The following is a 20,930-nucleotide window of genomic DNA, read 5'->3' as shown; positions in this document are numbered from 1 at the left end:
TATATAAGGGAAAAGGTTAGACTACCAGTAGACAGAGGTAATAAGGATACACTTGTAATTAGATTAGAAATATTAAATTTAATACAAAAGGTTAAAAGGTTGTGTATGGTAACAAGTACTCCTACTGTAGTACTTTGTGGTCGTCACATAGTCAAATATGTTGACTATGTAATATGTGCAGTTGTATGTGATCTCTTTCAGCATCCGGGCAGGAAAGCTAGTACCTAACATAAACATAAAATGCAAATACCCAACTACATCAACCTCATATTGTACATCTTTATTATATTCACATTGCTACAGTGCCCATAAATTTGGAACAACAATCATTGCAATTATATGTTGGTAGTGGCAGGCTGAAGGTGTCACACACAGATTTTCAGGGTCTAAAATTCACATGCATCCAATTATATTTTAACTAATACATAAGCTTTACTGACCCCAGTTTTAGTTGACAACCTGTTTGAAGAGTGGAATTCACTATGGTATAAACACTGTATCGACATTGTCTGAAGGTTGAGTCATACCAACTGGACTGGAAACTAACTTGTTCTAAAATGTTTTTTTTGTAGTAATAAAATGATTAATATTTGTGTAGAGAATCTGTACTTACCAATAGAAAACATACCCTGAAAAAGAAAAACTGATTTGTTCTATATGTTCTCTAAGCACACTATTTGTAATAATATATTTTGTTGCTTTTGTTCATGATAAAATGATTTTTGGTAACTTTAAAAACGATTTAAGATATGCACAATTTGTAGAGAATGTACCACATACTTAATCTGATTACTAAAAACATCACAATTAAAAATGATTGTAAAATGATTGTGTGATTGATTAAAAAAAACAGAAGCAAACATTCTTAATTTCTAGTAGCTGACCATATAGTGTGATAGAGCAAATGATCTAGGATAAATGTAAATATTTAAAATATCATGTAGACAGAAACAAAGACATTTTATATTTCTCTGTAGAAAGAATTAAACTAAATCTACCTATATCTTTAGATTTTATCTTAACTTTAATCTGTCATTGAATTGTCACCTTGCCCTGCGATGGACTGGCGACCTGTCCAGGGTGTACCTCGCCTCTCTCCCCAAAGACAACTGTTCCAAAGTATAATTTAGTACACAACATGTAGTACTGTATCTTAATTGATGTTAAATGTTTCTTTGAGACTGTCTTCTGCCTGCTTACGTGTGATTTTGTACCAGGTATCAGGAATATCAGCAGGATTTGCGTTATATTTTTTGGCAAAGTCTTTGTTGAAATTTATAATTATAAATTTCCAGTATTCTGAAGCTTGAAGACTGCCATCTGGAGGAATTTTCCAATCTGGGAAAATTTCTCTGTAATGCCTGTAAGGATGGTAACTATTATTTGTAGCATCACAGCAGAACCGGCAATTACTGACCACCAAAGACGAGCAGATGTCAATAAGAAGTTTGTTTGTGGTGGTCCACCTGTATCCACCCAGACCTTGTGGCCGATGCAGTGAAGCAAAGTGCTCAGTATGTTTTGTCCCTTCAGCCTCACAGGGTGATTTGCAGAAAGGACACAGTTTTCCACATCCTATCAGTTTGGTGAATAGCTCATTCTGAGGTTTTACATGGAGATGTTGGAGTTCCACTTCAATGTCTGATGTTTTAAACTCCTCTCTGATGGTTTGTGCCATGTTTGTCACACTTTCTGTGAGCCAGTGAGCAAACTGGTCTCTGTCCGCGTTGTTCAGGATCATGAAAGCACCAAGAGCATACTGGTTAATGACCAGTTTATCACTCAGTTCTCTACAGACATCTTCAACAAATGTCTTCAAGTCATCACTCTTCTCTGTTTTGGCCTTGTTGATGGCAGCATTAATGCTGTTGATATTTGACTGAAGTCGCTGATCCTCAGATTCAGACATCTTAGATCCATTGGAGAAGTGACTCACTATTTGGTCAAGTATCCATTTTTTTACATAATCTTCATATGAGGAAATGTAACTGTAATAGTCCTCAAATGTATCCTTTTCAAGTAAATCTTTTAAAACTGAAAACTGGAACAAGGTACGTGTGCTGAACTGCTGCATTGTCATAATTTCACCAATGATATCTGGACCTAGGGAACGTTTGACAAAGTCTTCGACTGCAGGCTTCAAGCATCGGTTGGTAAATTCTTCTGCCTTTTTCTGACACTGGTCTCGTTTATGGAACAAATCTTTGAAATCAGCACAGAACTTGTTTTTGTTCTGGTTCAGACATGTGTAAGGATCATTCACTTGGAGAAACTCTTCATGCATTTTTTGAAACTCTCTGGCTGCAAATCCACAGATGTGCTGTTTTAGAGAAACTTCAAATGTAATGTCTGTGTGAACATCCTGATTGTTTTGTAGTTTCTCATCAATCAGGTGCAGAATCTCCTGGATGTCAGTTTCATGGTAACTTGTATGTTTTGACGTTTTTTCAGCTACAACTTTTTTGCAAGCTTCTATGATGTTGTCAGACATGTTTTGACATACTAGCCTTGAATCCTGTCCAAAAAAGAAGTTCATCATGTACCTTTGTCTCACTACTCCCACTGTTACTTTAAAAGGCTCTAGTCCACAATCTTCAAGTTGTTTTTGACTTAACAATTCACATGCCCGACTCCCCCTATTTGCCAGGTTTTGTTTCAGGTAGTAGGAAACACTAGTGAAGACACTTGTGAGCTCTTGTTTGGAAATTTTGCTCATTGTTTGATTCCATATTTTTTCATATTCATCGTCCAGTTCTTCATCTGTCATCTGGACATTTTTCTTCCTACATTCATTAATCAGTGAACTCACTGCTTTTTCTATTTCATTTGTGTGGTTTTCCTTGATTTTCTCAACTTCTGTCATTTCTTCTTTGATTTCTGTTGCTGATGTGATCTGATTAAATGTAGAACTTTCAATTTCTTGATGAAGGCTCCTTGCACTGTCTGAGAATTCTTCTCTGTATCCTTCAACCAGATAGACGTGACCCTCTGTCTGCTCAAAGTACTTTGTCAGATTCTCCAGAAGCTTTTTCTCCCAGTCAGTCAGTTTAGTGGAAGCTTCAGTTTTCAAACATGTGAGAAGTTCTCTGATGTCAGACATCTCAGTTTTTGCAAACACTGCACCAAAATTAGAAATCCTTGTTTCAGCTTGTATGACCCATGTGTGCATTTCTTTTTTGAATTCCCATTCTGATTTGTTGAATTCTGTGCAGAGCTTCATGTACGCATCAGCAACTAGACTGTTTCTGTAGCTGAAGCTAAAGTTTTCATGTTTAACTGCATTCCACAGGCTTCTCATCCACTCTGTAAACTCCATGATATTGTTACCTGATGACTGACGATTCCCCAGTAACTGGATCACATTTTTCTTGAGCTCATAAACAGCTTCGCTGTAGCCTGCATTGACTGGAGCCATTGGTGGGTTTCCATTCCAGAGTCCAGGAATGTACCAGTTCCCAGTGGCTGGATCATAGTCCATCACATCAGTGAAGCTCTTGTAGTTCTCTTTGCTTTCCAGCTTGGCTGCTGCCTGGGTCATTTCATTTAACTGTTCCAGGAGCAGTTTTCTGTCTCTTGAATTTTTCTCATGAGCTGAAACATCTGAAACATTCTGGTGAACAAACTGGCATTTAGGTTTTTTACCGACCTCTTTCATCCTGAGAAAAGCGTGAACCACTATCTGCAGGATGTCTTTCATATCTGTAATATTCTCCATAGCGATGTTGACAATAGTGATGTCACTCAAACCCACAACGAGTGTTGCCAGCTCATTGTCATGTTCATAGCTGTTGTCCAGTTGTGAAAGTTCTGGTGACTTCAAGCCCTCAGTGTCAATGATCACCATGAAGTCACAGTTGAGGACTGTTTTAACATCCTCATTGATTCTGATGAGCAGCATGAAAGCACCTCGAGTGCATCGACCGCTGCTGACGGCAAACTGAACTCCAAACATGGTGTTGAGCAGAGTGGACTTTCCTGTGCTCTGAACTCCAAGAACTGTGACGACCAGAACCTTGTTCTTAGGAGACACCATCTCATTGAGCTGAGACAGAACGTCACTCACCCATCTGAGAGGTATGTTGGATGCATCTCCATCTACAAGCTCAACAGGAAATCCATCAAGCAGCAGCTGTGCACAGAGTTTGGGCAGATGCTGGAGCTGTTGACGTGATGGGTTTGTTTCTGGAAGAGAAACTGAAGCTTCATAGATTTGACCCATCTCACGGAAGAAGTGTTCGATTCCCAATGAGCTGCTGGACAGTTGTTTGTCAATGTCTTTAATTTCCTCTTTGTTCGTGGAACTTTCACATTTGTGTTTGTACAGCTCCCTAAGGTCAGACAGTTTGTCTCTAGACAGATTATCAAGGTTCATCCGCATCCATTTCAGGAAATAACATCGCTCTGTTCCTGGTCTTGATATTGCGTTGATGAAACATGTCATTGCATCTGACATGTCAGAAGAGTTTTGTTTAGCCCTCAGTTGTGTTTTCTGTTTTTGAAGTTTACTTTTGTAGTTTTCTATGTTTTCAGAGCCAAGATTTTGAAGTCTAAATTCCTCCTTTTCCAACATCGTCAGTTGTTTCCATATTTGACCTTGCCGTGGAAGCTGATTTTCTTTGTATTTCAGCGTGTCTTGTATTTCTGCAGTGATGGCGTCTGCATTTCTCTTGGCCGTCTGACACTCTGGACAGTCTTCATCAACCATGATCCCCAGTTCATGAGCAATATCAGCCATCTGCTCTATTTTCATCTTCATCTTTGAGTTCTGAACTATATCATTAATGGATGACTTGATTTTTTTGATAAATTGTGCGTAACTTTTCTGTTGTGTTTTGATAATGAGGTTTTTCTTCTGCAAGCCTAATCTGGTTGCTCCCTGTTTTAGAGCATCTGCATTGAAGTATGTGCCCTGTTTATTACCCACCAAAAAGATTTGCGACTTGTGGTTTTGGTTGTTGAGCAATGTGTATTCAGACTCCAAGTTATCAGAAAACACAAAAACAGCTGCAGATGTTTGACACAAAAATGAATATTGTGTTTCAAATGAAGCGGCGTCTCCACGGAGGTTGGCCACAGCCACTGGCTCACTGAAGATGTCCATGTTTTTGTTTCCACATGTGAGGTACCAGGATATTTCAACCAGACCATTGGAGATTCTTCTTGGACTGTCTCCACACTCCATGTTGTGGTGAACAAAGGCGTCATGGTACTGCTGAGAACTGCTCAGTAGCTTGTTGAGGATCTCTGACTTGGACAAGGAGCACTCACCCAGTCTAACAAAAGATATCATTGGAAGCTCAGAGACGACTATTCTGTCCTCCTTAAAGCCCTTTGACTCTGAAAGTGACTGAGGTCTGTACTTTTTAACAATGTCTCTCATGGCCCACAGCATGAGTGTGCACTGCTGTGTGTCACAGTTAGGAAGAAGCAGAGGCACCGAAAACTGACACATGGACATTTTCAGTGTCAGTTCCTGCTGCACAAAACCATCAGAACACAGAAACAGAGCAGTGATGATGTCAAGAGGGTTCAGTCTGTCACCTGAGACTGGACTGGCAATTAGATTATTTAAATCTAAGTTTAAATTATCTGAAGTAGCTTTAGAGTTTGAGTCACCCTCTGATGTGCATTTAACATTCCTTGCTGTCACATTAAACATTAACAGTTTCTTTACAAAACACCATGGAAGATCTGAGTAACACTTAGGTTCATCTGTGAAACTCCTCTCATTAATCTCAAGTATTTGACTCATTGAGAGATTTTTTCTGAAGTACTGCTCCAATCCCAGATGTTCCAATAAACTCTCAAGTTGTGTCTCTATGGATAGGAAATAAACAAATATCAAAATACTAAAATTATGAAAAGGAAAATTGACCTATATTATCTTTATGACCTCTATATCTATTGTTATAGTCAAAAACAACAGTAAAAAATCATAAATCAAAAGTATTAGTTGTCATAAATTCTAAAGCCTGAATTATTCAACTCTATACTTCAATAACTCAAAATAGAAAAAAACAGAATGCAATAAGGAAAGCTATTTTTTGCTGGCCATGTTCGAAACATACTGACATCCTATCAGCATCCCATTAAAAGCTATTAAAATCTTTCGTAGCAGCATAGCCATGCTTCCTTTGGTTGGGAGGTTTTAAAGGATTACATTGAATTTGAAAGGTAATGAAATACAGTAAATGGTGTTTAGAGTAAAATGTTGGCCACTTTATGCTATAGATTCGTGTTTTTGAGTCATGTCAACTCAGTGGTGAATGCAAGCAGCAATGAAGGCATTCTTTTAGCCATAACATTGCTTACAGTACAATATATTTTTATGTGTTTATATTTCATTGCAATGGCTGGGATACAATTTTTCCTTTCCCCTCAACATGATAACTCTTGTGTCTTTATTCTGACTTCTGAATTTAGGTTACTTACTTTTGGAAGCAGATGTGGCAGCAGGATCACTTCTTGTTCCATTGTTCAGCTTTATAGAAACTTGTAGAGAATAACACACCCCTGGCCTTGGGCTGTTTGTGTTCTTTTGAAGGTCTTGATCAGTTTCTCCTTCACTACTACACTTCACAATGTATTGTTTCACTTCACCAGCAGCACTTTGAAAGTGCAAAGAAACAGACTCATTGCTAACATCAGAGACATTGATCTTAACAGGAAGGACTGGATCTGTAGAAACATTAAAATGTTTTCTCATTAATGAAAAACATTGTTTCTCTAGATGTTCTGACAAATTCAAAGAACTTTCAATCAAATCGGAAGTGATGCATGTAAAGGACTCTACACCACTATTAGATATAAAGTGTGTTACTGTACATGTGTGGTGGAACAAATTGACATAAACAGCAGCTATTCAGCTGAGTAAAAGTAGTATTAGTATTAGTACTAGAAAAAGCATTTCCAGATGAAGTAAATGCTTCTATGCTGAATGAATTGCTGAAAGTAGCTGAAACAATTAAAACATTGCTGAAAGTAGCTTAAGCACTTAAAGCATAGATTAATGCATCTGAAAAGATAGTTGTTTAAAGAGAGCTGAATATTTGCAGAAGAAGCTGAAGCAGTTGAATTTCAAGTTGATGAAAGTTGAAAAAGGTCTCCTGAAATTTACAAGGTTTGTTAATTTGATAACATATACAATAGCAGAATGTATCAAAAGAGCTAAATAGTTTTGAGTCCAAGAGCTGAAAGAATACCTGAAAGTTATGTAAACATTCAAAACAGCTGACAGTAGCTCACAGTAGCTGCAGAGGAAGTAGTTGAATTTTAAATTTAGAGTTGGAGGAAGCTTGCACAGGTAATTGCTGACCAGTAGTCTAAATCTGAGATACAGATGAGGAGAACAAATCAGAGTGTCTCCAATACTTTTTCACCTGTGCATGGAAAGCTTAGTGCACACACACCACTACACAATGAAAGTGTGCATGCGGGCAGATACAGTACAGAGCCAATATTTCATTATTTCTCCCCGAGGGCAGAGCTTTGACTTGCAGGCAAACACCTGGAACCGAGACATCAAATAGTCAAATAGTTTCATTAACTAATCATAATTTAAAATATTTAAAAGATTTCTGAAAGATTAATAGTTGAATGTTTGAAGAATATTTTAAAAATCAAATGATGTCTGTAGCTTAAAATATGCTGAAGTAGTTAAAGCTGAAAGAAGACAGAAAACATATGCTGGAAGCATCCACTGTATTGTATAGTATTTAGTATTTTAGTATAGTTTTTATACATTTTACTTTGAAAACTTCAAATTTACCTGTAAACACAGTTATACTGTCTGACTTCCACTGAGCTCCATTTGCAGCAACTCTTGTGATGCTAAACATATACTCAGCCCCAGGAATCTGACCATCAACACCTACAAAGCTGGAGTCTTTCTCACTCTCATTGGGTTGGAAATTTGGGACATCTGTAAGGAGAAAAGTGTTCGTCATCAGTACAGTACTGTGTAAAGTTCACCATAGTAAAACAGAGCTAAATGAAACTAGGGAGGCTTCAGAACGGTTTAATATTTGAAGAAGATTTACCTGCGACTATAGTCAAAAACATAAACTAGATCAACTTTTGTGTTTTTTAAAAGCACAGAAATAAATCTTGTTCAAAGTAGGCAAGCTTCTATGACGAATGAGCAGCATCCACACTGTCACTGGGTTTTATATGTTACTCTTATTTACTGATATTCTGTTACAAACTTTCACATGATTTGTCCTTGAGGTGACACAAATGTGAGGTTTTATGTTGTTTAATTAATTATTAGTAATAATAAAATGTGTGTTACTTACTTGTGCAGACAGATGTAACAGCAGGAGCACTTCTTCTTCCATTCTTCAGCTGCGTAAAAACCTGCAGAAAGTAACGAAGCCCTAGCTTTAGGTTGCTGATGGTCAGGCTGTTTTCCTGTGTTGTCAGCTCTTGATCAGCTTCTCCTTCACTGCGCCACGTCACAATGTAGCTGTCCACTTCACCAGGAGGAGTGTCCCACTGCAGAGACAAGGACTCACTGCCGATGTCAGAGACTCTGATCTCCACTGGAGGAAGTGGATCTGTAAGAACATGGAAAGGTTCCATCAATAAATAAAAACATTTTCTCTGGATGTCTTCACAAACTCAAAGACCTCTTTAACTGTCAATCATATGAGAAGTGGTGGACAGGAAGGCCTCTACAATCACCATAATGACAGTATAAATATAGTTTGTCACATGTAGTGTGACTCAAGACTTTGTAACACACTGACATCATGCGTTACACTGGGCCCATCCTGTCACCAGAGGGCGATCTTGTCCCGTCTTGTTTGGTTGTTTGTGCGCTTTGCTTTTCGCCTGTGACGTCATTTCCTGTGGTCCTCCTTTGTAGTGATTGTAATTAGATTCACCTTCAGTTTAGTTCTGTATTTAAGCTTCTAGTCTGTGCACTGTCTTTGTCAGTGTGTTCACCTGTGAAGGGGATGTTACCTGTGGTGTTTGTGCTCATGCAGACTGTGTTTCATGTTTCCTACGTCTGTGTAGGTGCTGGGTAGGATGGTGAGTGTGTGTCCTCCGTGGAACATGTTTAGTGCTTTTGTTTTAACGTGAGTGTGTAGTATTGTTTGGTTATTTACCTGTCAGAGATTCACTACGACCTAGTTTTGTGTGAGTGAACTACCTCCTATGTGAATAAACCATTTACATTATTGTTACCATTTTGTCTGGGCGGGTTGTGGCGTTTGGGTCCTACCTCTGGTTTGTGTGTTAGTCCTGGCCAGCATGTGCAGCCAGGAGAACTGTACTTTAATCCTAAACCTCCTGGTAGGGAGTTTATTAAAAGCCGTGAACACATTCTGCACATATAAGCGTAGTGGTGTCTGTCTCCTTACGCGTCAGTGAGCGGTCCTAGTCAGTATTAGTTAGTACTAGCAGCTTGAAAACCACCTAGTAATTTTTAACATCGTGTCAATGTCAAATGTATTTTTGAGTGTGTTCAGTTTAGACTCATCATCCATTCATGGATAATGGACCATTTACAGGGAGGAAGGAGATGAGGATGTCAGATAGAGGTCAGAAGGGCGGGAACACCTTTCATTCCATGTTGGCTCAGACTTACCTGTAGTTACAGATGCAATGGCTGGTTTGCTCTCAGCTCCATTGTCTGATACTCTGGTGATGCTGAAAGTATACTCAGTCCCAGGAGTCATTCCCGTAACATCCACAGCGCTGGACTCGTCCTCGATCAGTTTTTCATTGTGTGTGTTACTGTGGTAATTTATATGTAGTTTACATCTCTGAGGAATCAATGGGTGGCACACCAAGAGTCACTGTGTCACTTCCAACATGCAGAACTGTGACATCTGGTTGAGGAACATCTGTAACAGAAGGAGAAAAGTGTTCTTCATCAGTACAGTACATGTAGTCAGTCAGTACAGTGGTAAGCTCACCATAGTGAAACAGAGCTAAATGAAACGAGGGAGGCTTCAGTATCATTTAATATTTGAAGATGATTTAACTGCCACTATAGTCAAAAACATAAACTACATCAACTATTGTGTTTTTTAAAAGCACAGAGAATAGCTAACTTACATTAACTACTGTAAGTTAACCTTGACATGATAAAAGTTTTGTTTTTTTAAAAAAACATGTTTGTAAGATGTTTCAATTTTTAAGTTTGTTACTTACTTGTGCAGGTAGGTGTAACAACAGGATCACTTTTACTTTCATTCTTCAGCTGTATATAAACCTGCAGAGAGTAACAAACCCGTAGCTTCAGGTTGTTTGTGTCTTTTATCAACTCTTGATCATTTTTTTCTTCACTGTTACAAGCCACAGTGTATGTCTGAACTTCTCCAGCAGCAGTTTCAAAATGCAAAGAAGCAGTTTCAGTGTTGACATCAGAAACTGTGATCTGCACAGGAGGAACTGGATCTGTAAGAATGTAAGAACATTAAAACGTGTCATTATTAATTAAAAACACAGTTTCTGTTTTTGTCCTGTTTCAAACTCTGTTCTGTAAGAACCCAAAAAGGTTTCATCACTAAACAAAAACACTTTCTCTGGATGTTTTGACAAATTTAAAGAGCTGTTTAACTATCAATCATATGAGAAGTGGTGGACAGGAAGGCCTCTACAAGGTAGACTTGCCCATCACTCAGGCTGAGGTCAGCGAGGTAGTTTGTAAGATCCTCAGTGAGGGCATAAGGGTTGAATGTGATCCGGCCTGAGTACCTCAAGTCTCTGGATGTTGTGGGGCTGTCTTGGGTGACACACCTCTGCAACATCGCGTGAATAGTGAAGAGAATTCTTCTTGACTGGACCACCAGGGTGGTTGTCCCTCTTCATAAAAAGGGGGACGGGAGAGTGTGCACCAACTATAGGGGGATCACACTTCTTAGCCTCCCCAGAGAAACAATGTGGTTTTCAACCTGGTCATGGAATGGTGGACCAGCTCTATACCCTTACCAGGGTGCTGTGGGAGTTTGCCCAACCAGTCTACATGCCTTCTGTGGACTTGGAGAAGGCATTCAACTGCGTCCCTTGTAGCATTCTGTCGGGGGTGTTCCGGGAGTCCAATGAAATATGCTAAGGACTATCCAGTCTCTGTGCAACCTGAGCAAAAACTTGATTCGTATTGCCAGGAACAACTCCCTGGGGAGGTGTTCTGGGTATGTCCCACCGGTAGGAAGCACCGGGGAAGATGCAGGACACGCTGGAGGGACCATGTCTCTTGGCTGGCCTGGAAATGCCTAGAAGAGCGGTAGGAAATGTCCAGAGAGAGGAAAGACTCAAGCTCTCTGTTTAGACTGCAGCCACCATGACCCGGCCCCGGATAAGTGTTTGAAAATAGACGGATGCATTTAGTGTGACTTAAGACTTTGTAACAAACTGACATCATGTCAGTATCAGATTTAAATATGAGTATGTTCATTGTGAGAAGAGTTCAACTCATTAGCCATTCAGTCGAGTATTACCTACAATATTATTTTTTACTTTATACAGCTTTAGAATTTCCTGTAATAGAACAATTACAGGGATCAAAGAGATGATGATGGTGCTGTCAAATACTAATTTTATTCTAAACCTTTATTTTCTAAAGCTTGGCTCAGATTTACCTGTAAACACAGACATGATGTCTGATTTGCTCTCAGCTCCATTGCCTGATACTCTGGTAACGCTGAATGTATACTCAGTTCCAGGAGTCAGTCCCTCAACGTCTACTCCACTGGACTCATCCTTAATCACGTTGCCATTGTGTTTGTTACTGGATTGTTCTATATAAAGTTTAGCTCCAACTGAAGAATCAGTGGGTTCCACAGACACAGTCTCATTGGCAACTTGTAGAAGTACGAGTTCTGGTTGAGGAACATCTGTAACAAAAGAACAGATGTTAGTCCAGTCCGCACAGTGCAAACTTCACCATAGTAAAACAGAGCTAAAGCGAAACATAGATTAACTTTGATTTCTACTCAATTCAGTTTTTATTTATATATATTATAATGTTTTCTCAAGGCACATTACAAGGTAAGGTTTAAGACCTTACACAACTAAACCCAACAAATCCCATATACAGCATGCCTTTAATTAGACATTGACTATTGTCTGTTCCACAGGACACTGTTTCCTCTCACAACAGAACTGAGTTTAACATAAACAACACACATATGGTGTGTTATCCAACCTGTACCTGCAGGTACAAGTGTGATAACTCTGACAGGACACCAGAACTCAGCAGATCTACAGCGACGCATTACAATATGTTTGTTCCTACGCGTTTACTCCGTGTCTGCCCGAAACTGCAGTCCTGACTTGTGTGTGTGTCATTGTGTGATGGTCACCCCGCCACAGTGAGTTTAATGGGTTACCTTTCTGTGTTCTGGGGATTCCTCCTCTGGGTGGAAAGAGCGGGCGCCACCTAAGCAGGGCTTAAATACCACGACCAGGAAGCGGAGGAGGCCAACTGCGTGTGCCTGGAGGGGGGATCTGCCGCTTATAATTTCATTATTAGGCTTATGTTGGGGATTTGCTTAATGGAAGTTACTTAAGTTGTTACGTTGTTTATTGTGTAAATATTATTCGTGTTTAATCTTGTATTTGTATTTAGTTTAGTGGTTGAGGTTGATTGGCGGTTTATTTCTGTTACCTTCTTTGAGCTGTAGGCTAGCCTGTGTCTTTATAAACCCCTGGTTTGTGTGACATGGAGGTCAGTTATGTTTGGTTTAAGTAGTAATTGCTGTCTGTTTAGTTGACCTCAATTTAAGTTAAAGGGCCCGTTTAGAACTGTTATTTAGGTTGAATTTTGTGACCCTGGAGTTGTAGTATTGTTAATCTTGAGTATTTGTTAATAAATTACATTTTTTGTTGGATTCATGCCTGGGTTCCTAAGACTTACTGCGCGGTCCCTCACACATTGTAACTGAATGAGTGGGTGAGATCTCTCATTACTTCAGCCTTTATTATTGTCTTGGCTGAGTTGGTGTGAGTTTGATCCCTGGTATTGCTCTTTGTCAGGGATTGCAGGTATGCGCAGGTATTGGACCCACATGCACAGCGCAGACACGTTAGTAAGTTTGTAGAATTCACAGTCTTTAATCCACAATCGTTATCACAGACGGTCTAGGTCATACACAGGAAATCTCAAACGGTAAGTACAAAAGTAACAGGCTGGATCGGATCCGGGGACAGGCAGGAGTTCGGTAACAGTTAGACAAAGCAAAGGTACCAATAAGGAGCAGGCTTTCTCAGGGTTTTTCCACAAAGGTACAGGCAGGGAACAGGCAGGAGTCAGGTACAGAAACACGATCATGAACTAGGTAGACAATCTCAACAATACTGGAATGTGGTGACTTATACGCGACAATCTGGCAACTAGATGTGGTGACTATTGGCGTTTAAATACAGGTGAGTAATGACTGATATGAAACAGTTGTGCGTAATGAGGACCGGGACGTGAAGCGTGACCAGAAAACGGAAGTCTTTTCAGAATAAAACCGGAACAGAGTCAAAGTCGTGACACTCTTCAATGCAATTTTATTCTGAACAACTTGTTGATGGCTTAGTTATTTTCAGTTCACTTCAAAGTTATAATCGTTCTTTCTAGTTTAGAACAGACCTGCACCACAGCAGCAAAATGTTCTTGTTTTCATTCTCCTCAGCTTTTTTGTGTCTTTAAATAGCAGACGAATACTGTATGTATACACCCACCGCTCTAACATCTGATACAACATTTTGGCTTCACATAATGATTATGGGTCGCTGTTTAATTAATATAATTTGAATGTGCATGGCCAAGTAAAGACGTAGAGCGCGGTCCATCTGCGACTACTGTACAGCCGCTTATTTGGGTTTTAAACTTCCACAACTTGTTAATGAATGTTTTCCAATAGTCGTAGATTTTACGTAAATAACCATAATAATCATGGGAATTTGTTTAACAGCAGTTGTCGATCGTAACTCTGACAGGAGCGACGCTGCGACGCTTTATAGCAACATGTTTGTTCGTACGTGTTTATTCTGTGTCACTTCTGTGACTTGTTTTGACTGTGCTTGTCATTGTAACTGAATGAGTGGCTGATTTGACTTGTTCGGCGGGTGTACGTTTCAACACTTTGATTTGCCATCTGCCCATCCATCCACCTTCACCGGCTTTCTACGGCAAACAGATTTGAATTAAAGTACCACCTTAGAAACCAATAAACCGGAAAAAAATATATTATTTAACAAAAACACATGGAATTGGATTTAAAACTGTTTTCTCATTTAAAGAAAAACAGAAAACAAAAAAAGTCGTTCTTGCGTTACCTCTGCTTTTAATTTTTAATCAAAGGTGTGGGGCAGCAGTTCCAGACTGCCTCTTGAGTGAAACACAAGACCAAATGATATGTGATGTGTTTCTTACTCAGATGACTTGGATCTGTTTTCGACCAACCTATTGTTTGTCTCATGTTTGCTCACAGGGCGGCACGGTGGTGCGGTGGGTAGCACTGTCGCCTCACAGCAAGAAGGTTCTGGGTTCGATTCCCGGATCCCTTTCTGTGTGGAGTTTGCACGTTCGATTCCCGGATTCCCTTTCTGTGTGGAGCGTTCAAACACGCAAACACCCGTAGGTGTGAGTGTGTGAGTGAATGGTTGTCTGTCTATGTGTTGCCCTGCGATGGCCTGGCGACCTGTCCAGGGTGTACCCCGCCTCTCGCCCGTAGCCAGCTGGGATAGGCTCCAGCACCCCGTGACCCCGCACTAGGGAGTAAGCGGACAAGAAAATGGATGGATGTTTGCTCACAGTCGCAAAGGCAAACTTCACATCCCTTCCCCCTACTCCCTAGAGGTGACTAGACATGCTAATGTGTTGCTACTACTCGATCAGCAGGTGAGAAATAGCTCCGGGAGCAAGCTCCATGTCAGCCAAGATAAGTGCATTATCAAATGAATGCGCCTATCAGCGGGGAAGACATCAATTCTATTCAGTCGCTCTTCAGTCTGCTGTCTCCTCCCCAGTTCACATCTAAAGTGTCCTAACCGCTGCCAATGAATGCGTTTCCAGATTGACTGGTGATGCTGCACTGATGGCTCTCTCTACAGCAGCTGTTTGGAGCAGGGAAAAGCGAGTTAGCTGTAGTGATGGGAAGTTCCATTTTTTCAACTGACTCGGATCTTTAAGTCTCATTCATTGAAGTAAACGAATCATTTCGAGTCCGTCTTTCATTTCGTCAATTTACAGCAGGTGGCGCTGTGTGGGCGTTGTAATAATGGCCACGATTCTCAAACACTATATACTGACCACTAGCAATTCAAACCATATAAAAACCTAGCAAATACGCACCACATTAACGTGACCTATGTTCTGCATCTTCCCTGCCATTGTTGTTTAACAGCGCGACAGTCGCTTGCTAGCAGTAGGAACGGATTGGAGCCTGCGCGGCTTGGCGGTCACATGACAAGTGAACGAACGAACGACCCATGGGAACGAGTCCCAAAAGAACTGTAGTACTTGGTGCTCGCCACTGAGCCTGAGCTGTGAACTATGAACTATGAACGAGAACGATGAACTAAACCGCGCAGCCCGAGCTGCCTTTACGTGACGGGTGGTAAAGTGAAAGTAAAACTTATTTTGACAATTAGTGAGACTTTTAAAGCAAAAAGTAACAAAAACGTTCCCTAAAATACTTACCTGGTGCATTATTGGTGCACATTATTATTATTATGGTTATTATTATTATTATTATTATTATAGGACAAAGTTTAACACAATTAAAAGTTAATAGAATTTTCAAAAGTATTTATGAACACACTCATCACTCTTTACATTATATACACAATTAAACTACACATATCTACAAGAATCAAAGACCACCACATAATTATGATTCCATGAATAAATATTGTATGTGGGTGTGAGTGAAAGTAAAACTTATTTTGACAATTAGTGAGACCTTTAAAGCACAAAGTAACAATAAGTTCCCTAAAATATTTACCTGGTGCATTGGTGCATTTATCTTGGCCAAAATGTGACATTATTATTATTATTATTATTATTATTATTATTATTATTATTATTATTATTATATTTTATAATTGTGGCAGAGTATACAGGACCACAAAATTATCATGTTTATATAATGTTCGCAAGTATTTATTTACAAACACACTTTACATTATATACATAATAACACTACAAACATCTTCAAGAATCAAAGACCACTAATTAATTATGATTCCATGAATAAATAATATATATCGGCTGCCAGGTGACAAATAAATAAACGTCAGAAATCAATCATCGCTCATTTCCTTGTTTATCAGTCCACACATCACTGTAGCTGAGCCACAGCTGTGACGTGACAAAAGAATGAACGAACGATCCATAAGAATCCGTAGGAACGAATCAGGAACGAACTAGAGCGCTTGCTGCTCTACAAAGCCTGCGCAGTCCGACTGTCACTGTGACAAAAGAACTAATCCTTGAGGAACGACGCTCAGTTGAGTCAGTCCTGAACAAATCATTTCTGCTTCCTGTCCTGCTGAGCTTAAGCAACTGCTGCCATGTGGCGAGAGAAGGTACTGCACGTACTGAACGAGTCGTTCACTGAGCGGACTCGTTCCTCCCGAGTCATATGAAAGAGTAGATCAAATTGAACAAATCGTTCACGAACGACACATCACTAGTTAGCTGTCCTTGTGGATGCCTTGACAATGTTTTATCGTCTGTAAATGATCTGGACAGTGTTTACAGTATCACAAAGCATAATATGATGCATTTGATCGTTGCCGTTGCTCGTATTCCATTCACGGCAGTAGCTAAAAGAGAACAAGGACAGAGTATGCTGTTAATTGCTATGATTTTCTGTCAATAAAATAACAAATGTTAAACCTCTGATTCCTGTCGTTTGTGGCCTCTTTGGATTAAAAACCAAATGTTGAATGTTCTCAAATAATATAATATTGCTGCCCTTCGCAGCTCCCAGTGTTTTTTTTTCAATGAAAAACGTGGGTGTTACGAGTGGCCGACCTGGTCTAGATCATCCTTATTCACTTTTTTAAATTGTAGCAGCTTTTCTGCCACAAATCGAACGCTGCACCAGGGGTTCGTAGTCCTAGCGATCCATGCACTAACAAATACGATTGTTATCTTGTGGGTCAAATGATGATGATGAGACGCTGTTTTTCCAATAATTAAACTATAAAGACTGCTCCCACTCAGACTTGAACTCGCGACAAAAAGCTTTACAGCTATGCATCTTAACCACTAGGCCAACCAAGACTTGATCAGTGGTCATTCTACAAGAGGCTATATAACACTGTCAACTACAACGTTTTAGGACCAAAAGTGGGAGTCAATCGCCACCTACAGGCCAAAACAACGTAAAACACAATCTCATGCGGTGCAAACAAGGGGCCGACACAGGGGAGACAAAAGCATACCACGGTGTAGGCCGACACTTTTAATTGCTACCACTGTATATTATTAGCCTGCATGAGGTACAGTACACTTATAGTTTTGTTGTTCAGTACAGTTAGTGGCCTAGAAGTACATAATTAGTATTCTCAAGTTTATTTAAAGTGCATTTTAATGCAATTAATAGTGCATAAAACGTGACAAATTCTGTGCTTAAAGTTTACTTTTTGTACATTTAAAATATAATTTAAGTGAATTTTTGGGGACTGAAAAGTTGGCCAATTTTGTCCCAAGAAGTATTAAATGAGTCAACTTATAAGGATACTACAAGTAGATTCACATTATTATACTTACTCTTCAAAGTATACTTTAGAAATTTACCTGAGTATACTTTTAGTATACATTTTTTTTGCCAAGGGACTACTAAATATACAAACTTAGTTTGAGACTTACCAGAGGCAATAGAATGAAAAAAAATAAATTGTCCATCTAGAGGTTTAGCCAAGGAACAAGTTACTATCTAGAGACAAACAGGAATAAGTTTAAAAAAAAGTAATTTAGAATGACAATAGATCTGAACAAATTTGGAAGACGGTGGAGCATCAGTAGCTCTTAGTAGCTTGGTTTTGCTAGCCCCAGGAAGGGCTAGTTATTTTGGTGCCAGACGCTGTTTAGTTAGTGCATGCAGCTTTAGGAGCCAGACATAATTTTTCACCAGCTGTGCAGCCGCTTCTCTCTTCAAGTACGCACTCAAACTTGTTTGTCCATAACACATCATGTCAGAGTCGGATGTACATTTAAATATGTTCAGTGTACTGTAAATATTAGTTAAACCCAGCAGCGTTCAGGCTACAGTATTACCTACAATAATAAGTTTGGCTGTATTCAGCTTTAGATTTACCTGTACCTGCAGACACAGTGGCTGGTTTGCTCTCAGCTCTACTGTCTGATACTCTAGTGATGTTGAAAGTATACTCAGTCCCAAAAGTCAGTCCCTTAACGTTCACAGTGCTGGACTCATCCTTGATAACTCTGCCACTGTATCTGGTACTCTAGTAATTTATATTAAGTTCAGATATACATGTATCTGAGGAGCTCTGTGTGGTAAAACACGTCGGCCCTCACCTTGGCTACTCCGACCACATCTCTATTATGCTAATTGCAGCATACAGATGTTCACTCAGATGTTTAAAATTAGCTTGGAGGCAGGTGAGAATCTGTCCAGAAGAAGGCATATCTGCACTTCAGGACTGCTTTGAATGCAGTGACTACAGAGTGTGCAACCAGTGATGACTTCTTTGACTTGGAGGAGTAGACGTCATCAGTGACAGTAATTAAAATTTGTGCTTTGGGGTTAATCTGACTTAAAATGATCATGCATGTAATAAGACACAAATGGTAAAAATGTTCACATTTTGTTTGCCAATGTTTTTAATTGAATAAATAGAGTAGAGTGACAACCTCATCAGAATACTCCAAATTCTCTAATTGTCTCCTGCACAACACAGGCACAACAACACTGATCATTCAGTGCAATCACAGATCTACTACCAATCCAAACCGTAACAGGCAGAGGACATAAATGACCAAATTTTTCCTTTCACACATACACTAAAATCACATTCAATTTCGCCAGTATATGTTAAAGAATTTCACTAGTATGTCTGAATGGCTTTCAGTTTAGTATGCAGATGGCTATAGTTTTACTTGTGTGTAGGAAAGTCCAATTCTGAAAAATGTCCCGCACAACTTATATTATGAATTTAATGTATGTGTATACTTTAGGTTTGAGCACTGACAACTGACAGTAAAACAGACATTACCAGTTCATTGGCTTCTAGAAATGGTGGTGGTGCAATGTCAGCTTCCCCTCCTGCTACTTGAGTTTTATAGTATCAAATTTAGAAGGATGTCATTACATTCATACATACTGTACATGAACATTAACATCTAAAATGAAACAGCTATTCATCGTGTGATGTTTGTTTTCTCTGTGATAGTGAGGGACTTTCTGCCTCTATTGAGGCCATGTGATGGATCTGTCCCCTGCCTCTCACCTGACTGACAGCTGAGATAGGCTACCACGTGCCCACAACCCACTAATTGGTAGGAGTGAGTGAGTGAGTGAGTTTGTTAAATGTAGGGAGGGATAAAGCATTTTTCACTTTCAATATTTTAATGTTACTGTAAATTGTGCAGTAAAGTGGTTCATTTTTTAACAGGCATCCTATTTAGACTGTATGAATGTGTGGATGCAATCATCCCTTTTAAAAAAACAATTACCAGCAATAATCCTGAGATGAGCTCAGCAAAAAATGTAATTTACCTCTAATCACCTCTTTGGGTGGATGGTAACGTCAAATCATGCCGTTAAAAAGCTTTGCTTTAATTTTACACTAAGGTTTGTGTTTGATTTTCATTTGTTATCCATCATCAGAGCTATATCTGTGGTTTAGAAAACTACTGTATGTTATTATTTACGACTTACTTGTCTTTGAAGATGGTTTATTCAAATCAGGTGTCTCTGGCAGCAGGTCCATTTTTTTCTAGGATTATGTTGTCCTTACTTCACTAACAGTGTCCAAATGCAAACACTGAGTCACTGTTAATATTATAAATAAAAAATAGCAATAGTTATATTTACGAGATTTTAGATAAACATTTACAATTGTAGGACAATAATATATCAATAACAGTAGATAATAAGAGTGAGAAAATGTTTCCCTTACCGCTACCTGCGGTAGAATAGGCAGGCCTGCCATCCTCAGGTTGGAGGTTAAGGCTGCTTGTCAGAAGTTGATAATGAAGGTTTTACAATGTCAGATTACATAGATTAAATCATTTTTAAAGTAACACCTTTGTTGTTCCATATTTTCAAGTCTTGACATTTAAACTCTCCAAACATAAGCAGTAACTCACCAGAAAATTATAAATTGTAAAATTAAAAATCTGTTATGTAGCAATTATATAATGATGGTGCATTTGTCCTGACAATTAAAAGTGTGTAAGACCAACACATACATCAAAAAAGCTCTTCACTGCAGGTTCTGCATTGCTGCAGTGCTTTTATACACCAGGTTGAAGCAACTTTTACTTTTGGTTTATTGATCACCTGGTTTTAACATGAAACTGCAAGTCATTAAGACAACAAAACTAAACATACAGTATGGCTGCTATTTTCCACAGTTAGTTTTACACTAATGTGCAGTAAAAAGTATTTCTATGGAATTACATAGGTAGGTCAGGAACATTCAGGACTTACGTTTATGTGTCAGATTTAGATCAACATTTACCTAAGTATAAAGATTAACATGAAACTAATCGCGTTGTAAACTAATGTTCTGTGCGAAATGATGAAAATATAGCAAAATGGAACTGTTTGCATGCTTGTATCATATACAGGGTTAAAAACAAAACAGATTTGCTTAAATCTAGTAAATATAAAACCAGCCAGGATTAATCTTTTCGAGCTGTGGAAAGATGCAGAATTTATTATTGTGGTTTAAAGTTGCCATGGTTTGTTTGAGATTAACACAAACTCAAAACACTCTACTACAGGGGT

The 20,930-nt window shown here is 39.1% G+C and overlaps 2 protein-coding genes and 1 long non-coding RNA gene across 7 annotated transcripts in view; all 3 read right to left on the bottom strand.

Annotated features, from left to right (window-relative positions):
* Positions 1-20,930, bottom strand: part of LOC114842173 (neuroligin-2-like) — a 315,730-nt gene that overhangs the window by 142,790 nt on the left and 152,010 nt on the right. The window lies entirely within an intron of this gene.
* Positions 1-20,930, bottom strand: part of LOC129603669 (uncharacterized) — a 149,633-nt gene that overhangs the window by 78,661 nt on the left and 50,042 nt on the right. The gene's annotated exons all lie outside the window — the stretch shown is intronic.
* LOC114842248 (interferon-induced very large GTPase 1-like) lies at positions 266-20,377 on the bottom strand. Of its 2 annotated transcripts, XM_055506118.1 has the most exons (10): positions 20,288-20,377; positions 20,098-20,150; positions 19,857-19,970; positions 11,592-11,846; positions 10,162-10,407; positions 9,593-9,851; positions 8,295-8,555; positions 7,769-7,921; positions 6,433-6,678; positions 266-5,817 (listed from the first exon to the last, which is right to left on the bottom strand). In XM_055506118.1, exons 6-10 carry the CDS (start codon positions 9,681-9,683, stop codon positions 1,154-1,156), a joined length of 5,415 nt encoding a protein of 1,804 aa, XP_055362093.1. In that variant the 5' UTR covers positions 9,684-9,851; positions 10,162-10,407; positions 11,592-11,846; positions 19,857-19,970; positions 20,098-20,150; positions 20,288-20,377; the 3' UTR covers positions 266-1,153. The 2 variants fall into 2 exon arrangements, with proteins under 2 accessions (XP_055362093.1, XP_055362094.1); XM_055506119.1 differs by lacking the exon at positions 20,288-20,377 and having other exon boundaries at positions 20,098-20,240.

This window comes from Betta splendens, chromosome 2, assembly GCF_900634795.4.
Source record: "Betta splendens chromosome 2, fBetSpl5.4, whole genome shotgun sequence".
Lineage (NCBI taxonomy): Eukaryota > Metazoa > Chordata > Actinopteri > Anabantiformes > Osphronemidae > Betta > Betta splendens.
This window is presented reverse-complemented; position numbering and strand designations above follow the sequence as displayed.

Excerpts from the sequence above, each read along its gene's own strand:
- LOC114842248 (XM_055506118.1), bottom strand. The coding sequence starts at position 9,683 with ATGACTCCTGGGACTGAGTATACTTTCAGCATCACCAGAGTATCAGAC. Across the intron at positions 8,556-9,592 it reads CATTGCATCTGTAACTACAG|ATCCACTTCCTCCAGTGGAG; the intron begins GTAAGTCTGAGC and ends ATGTTCTTACAG. Across the intron at positions 7,922-8,294 it reads TGTTACATCTGTCTGCACAA|ATGTCCCAAATTTCCAACCC; the intron begins GTAAGTAACACA and ends TTCTCCTTACAG.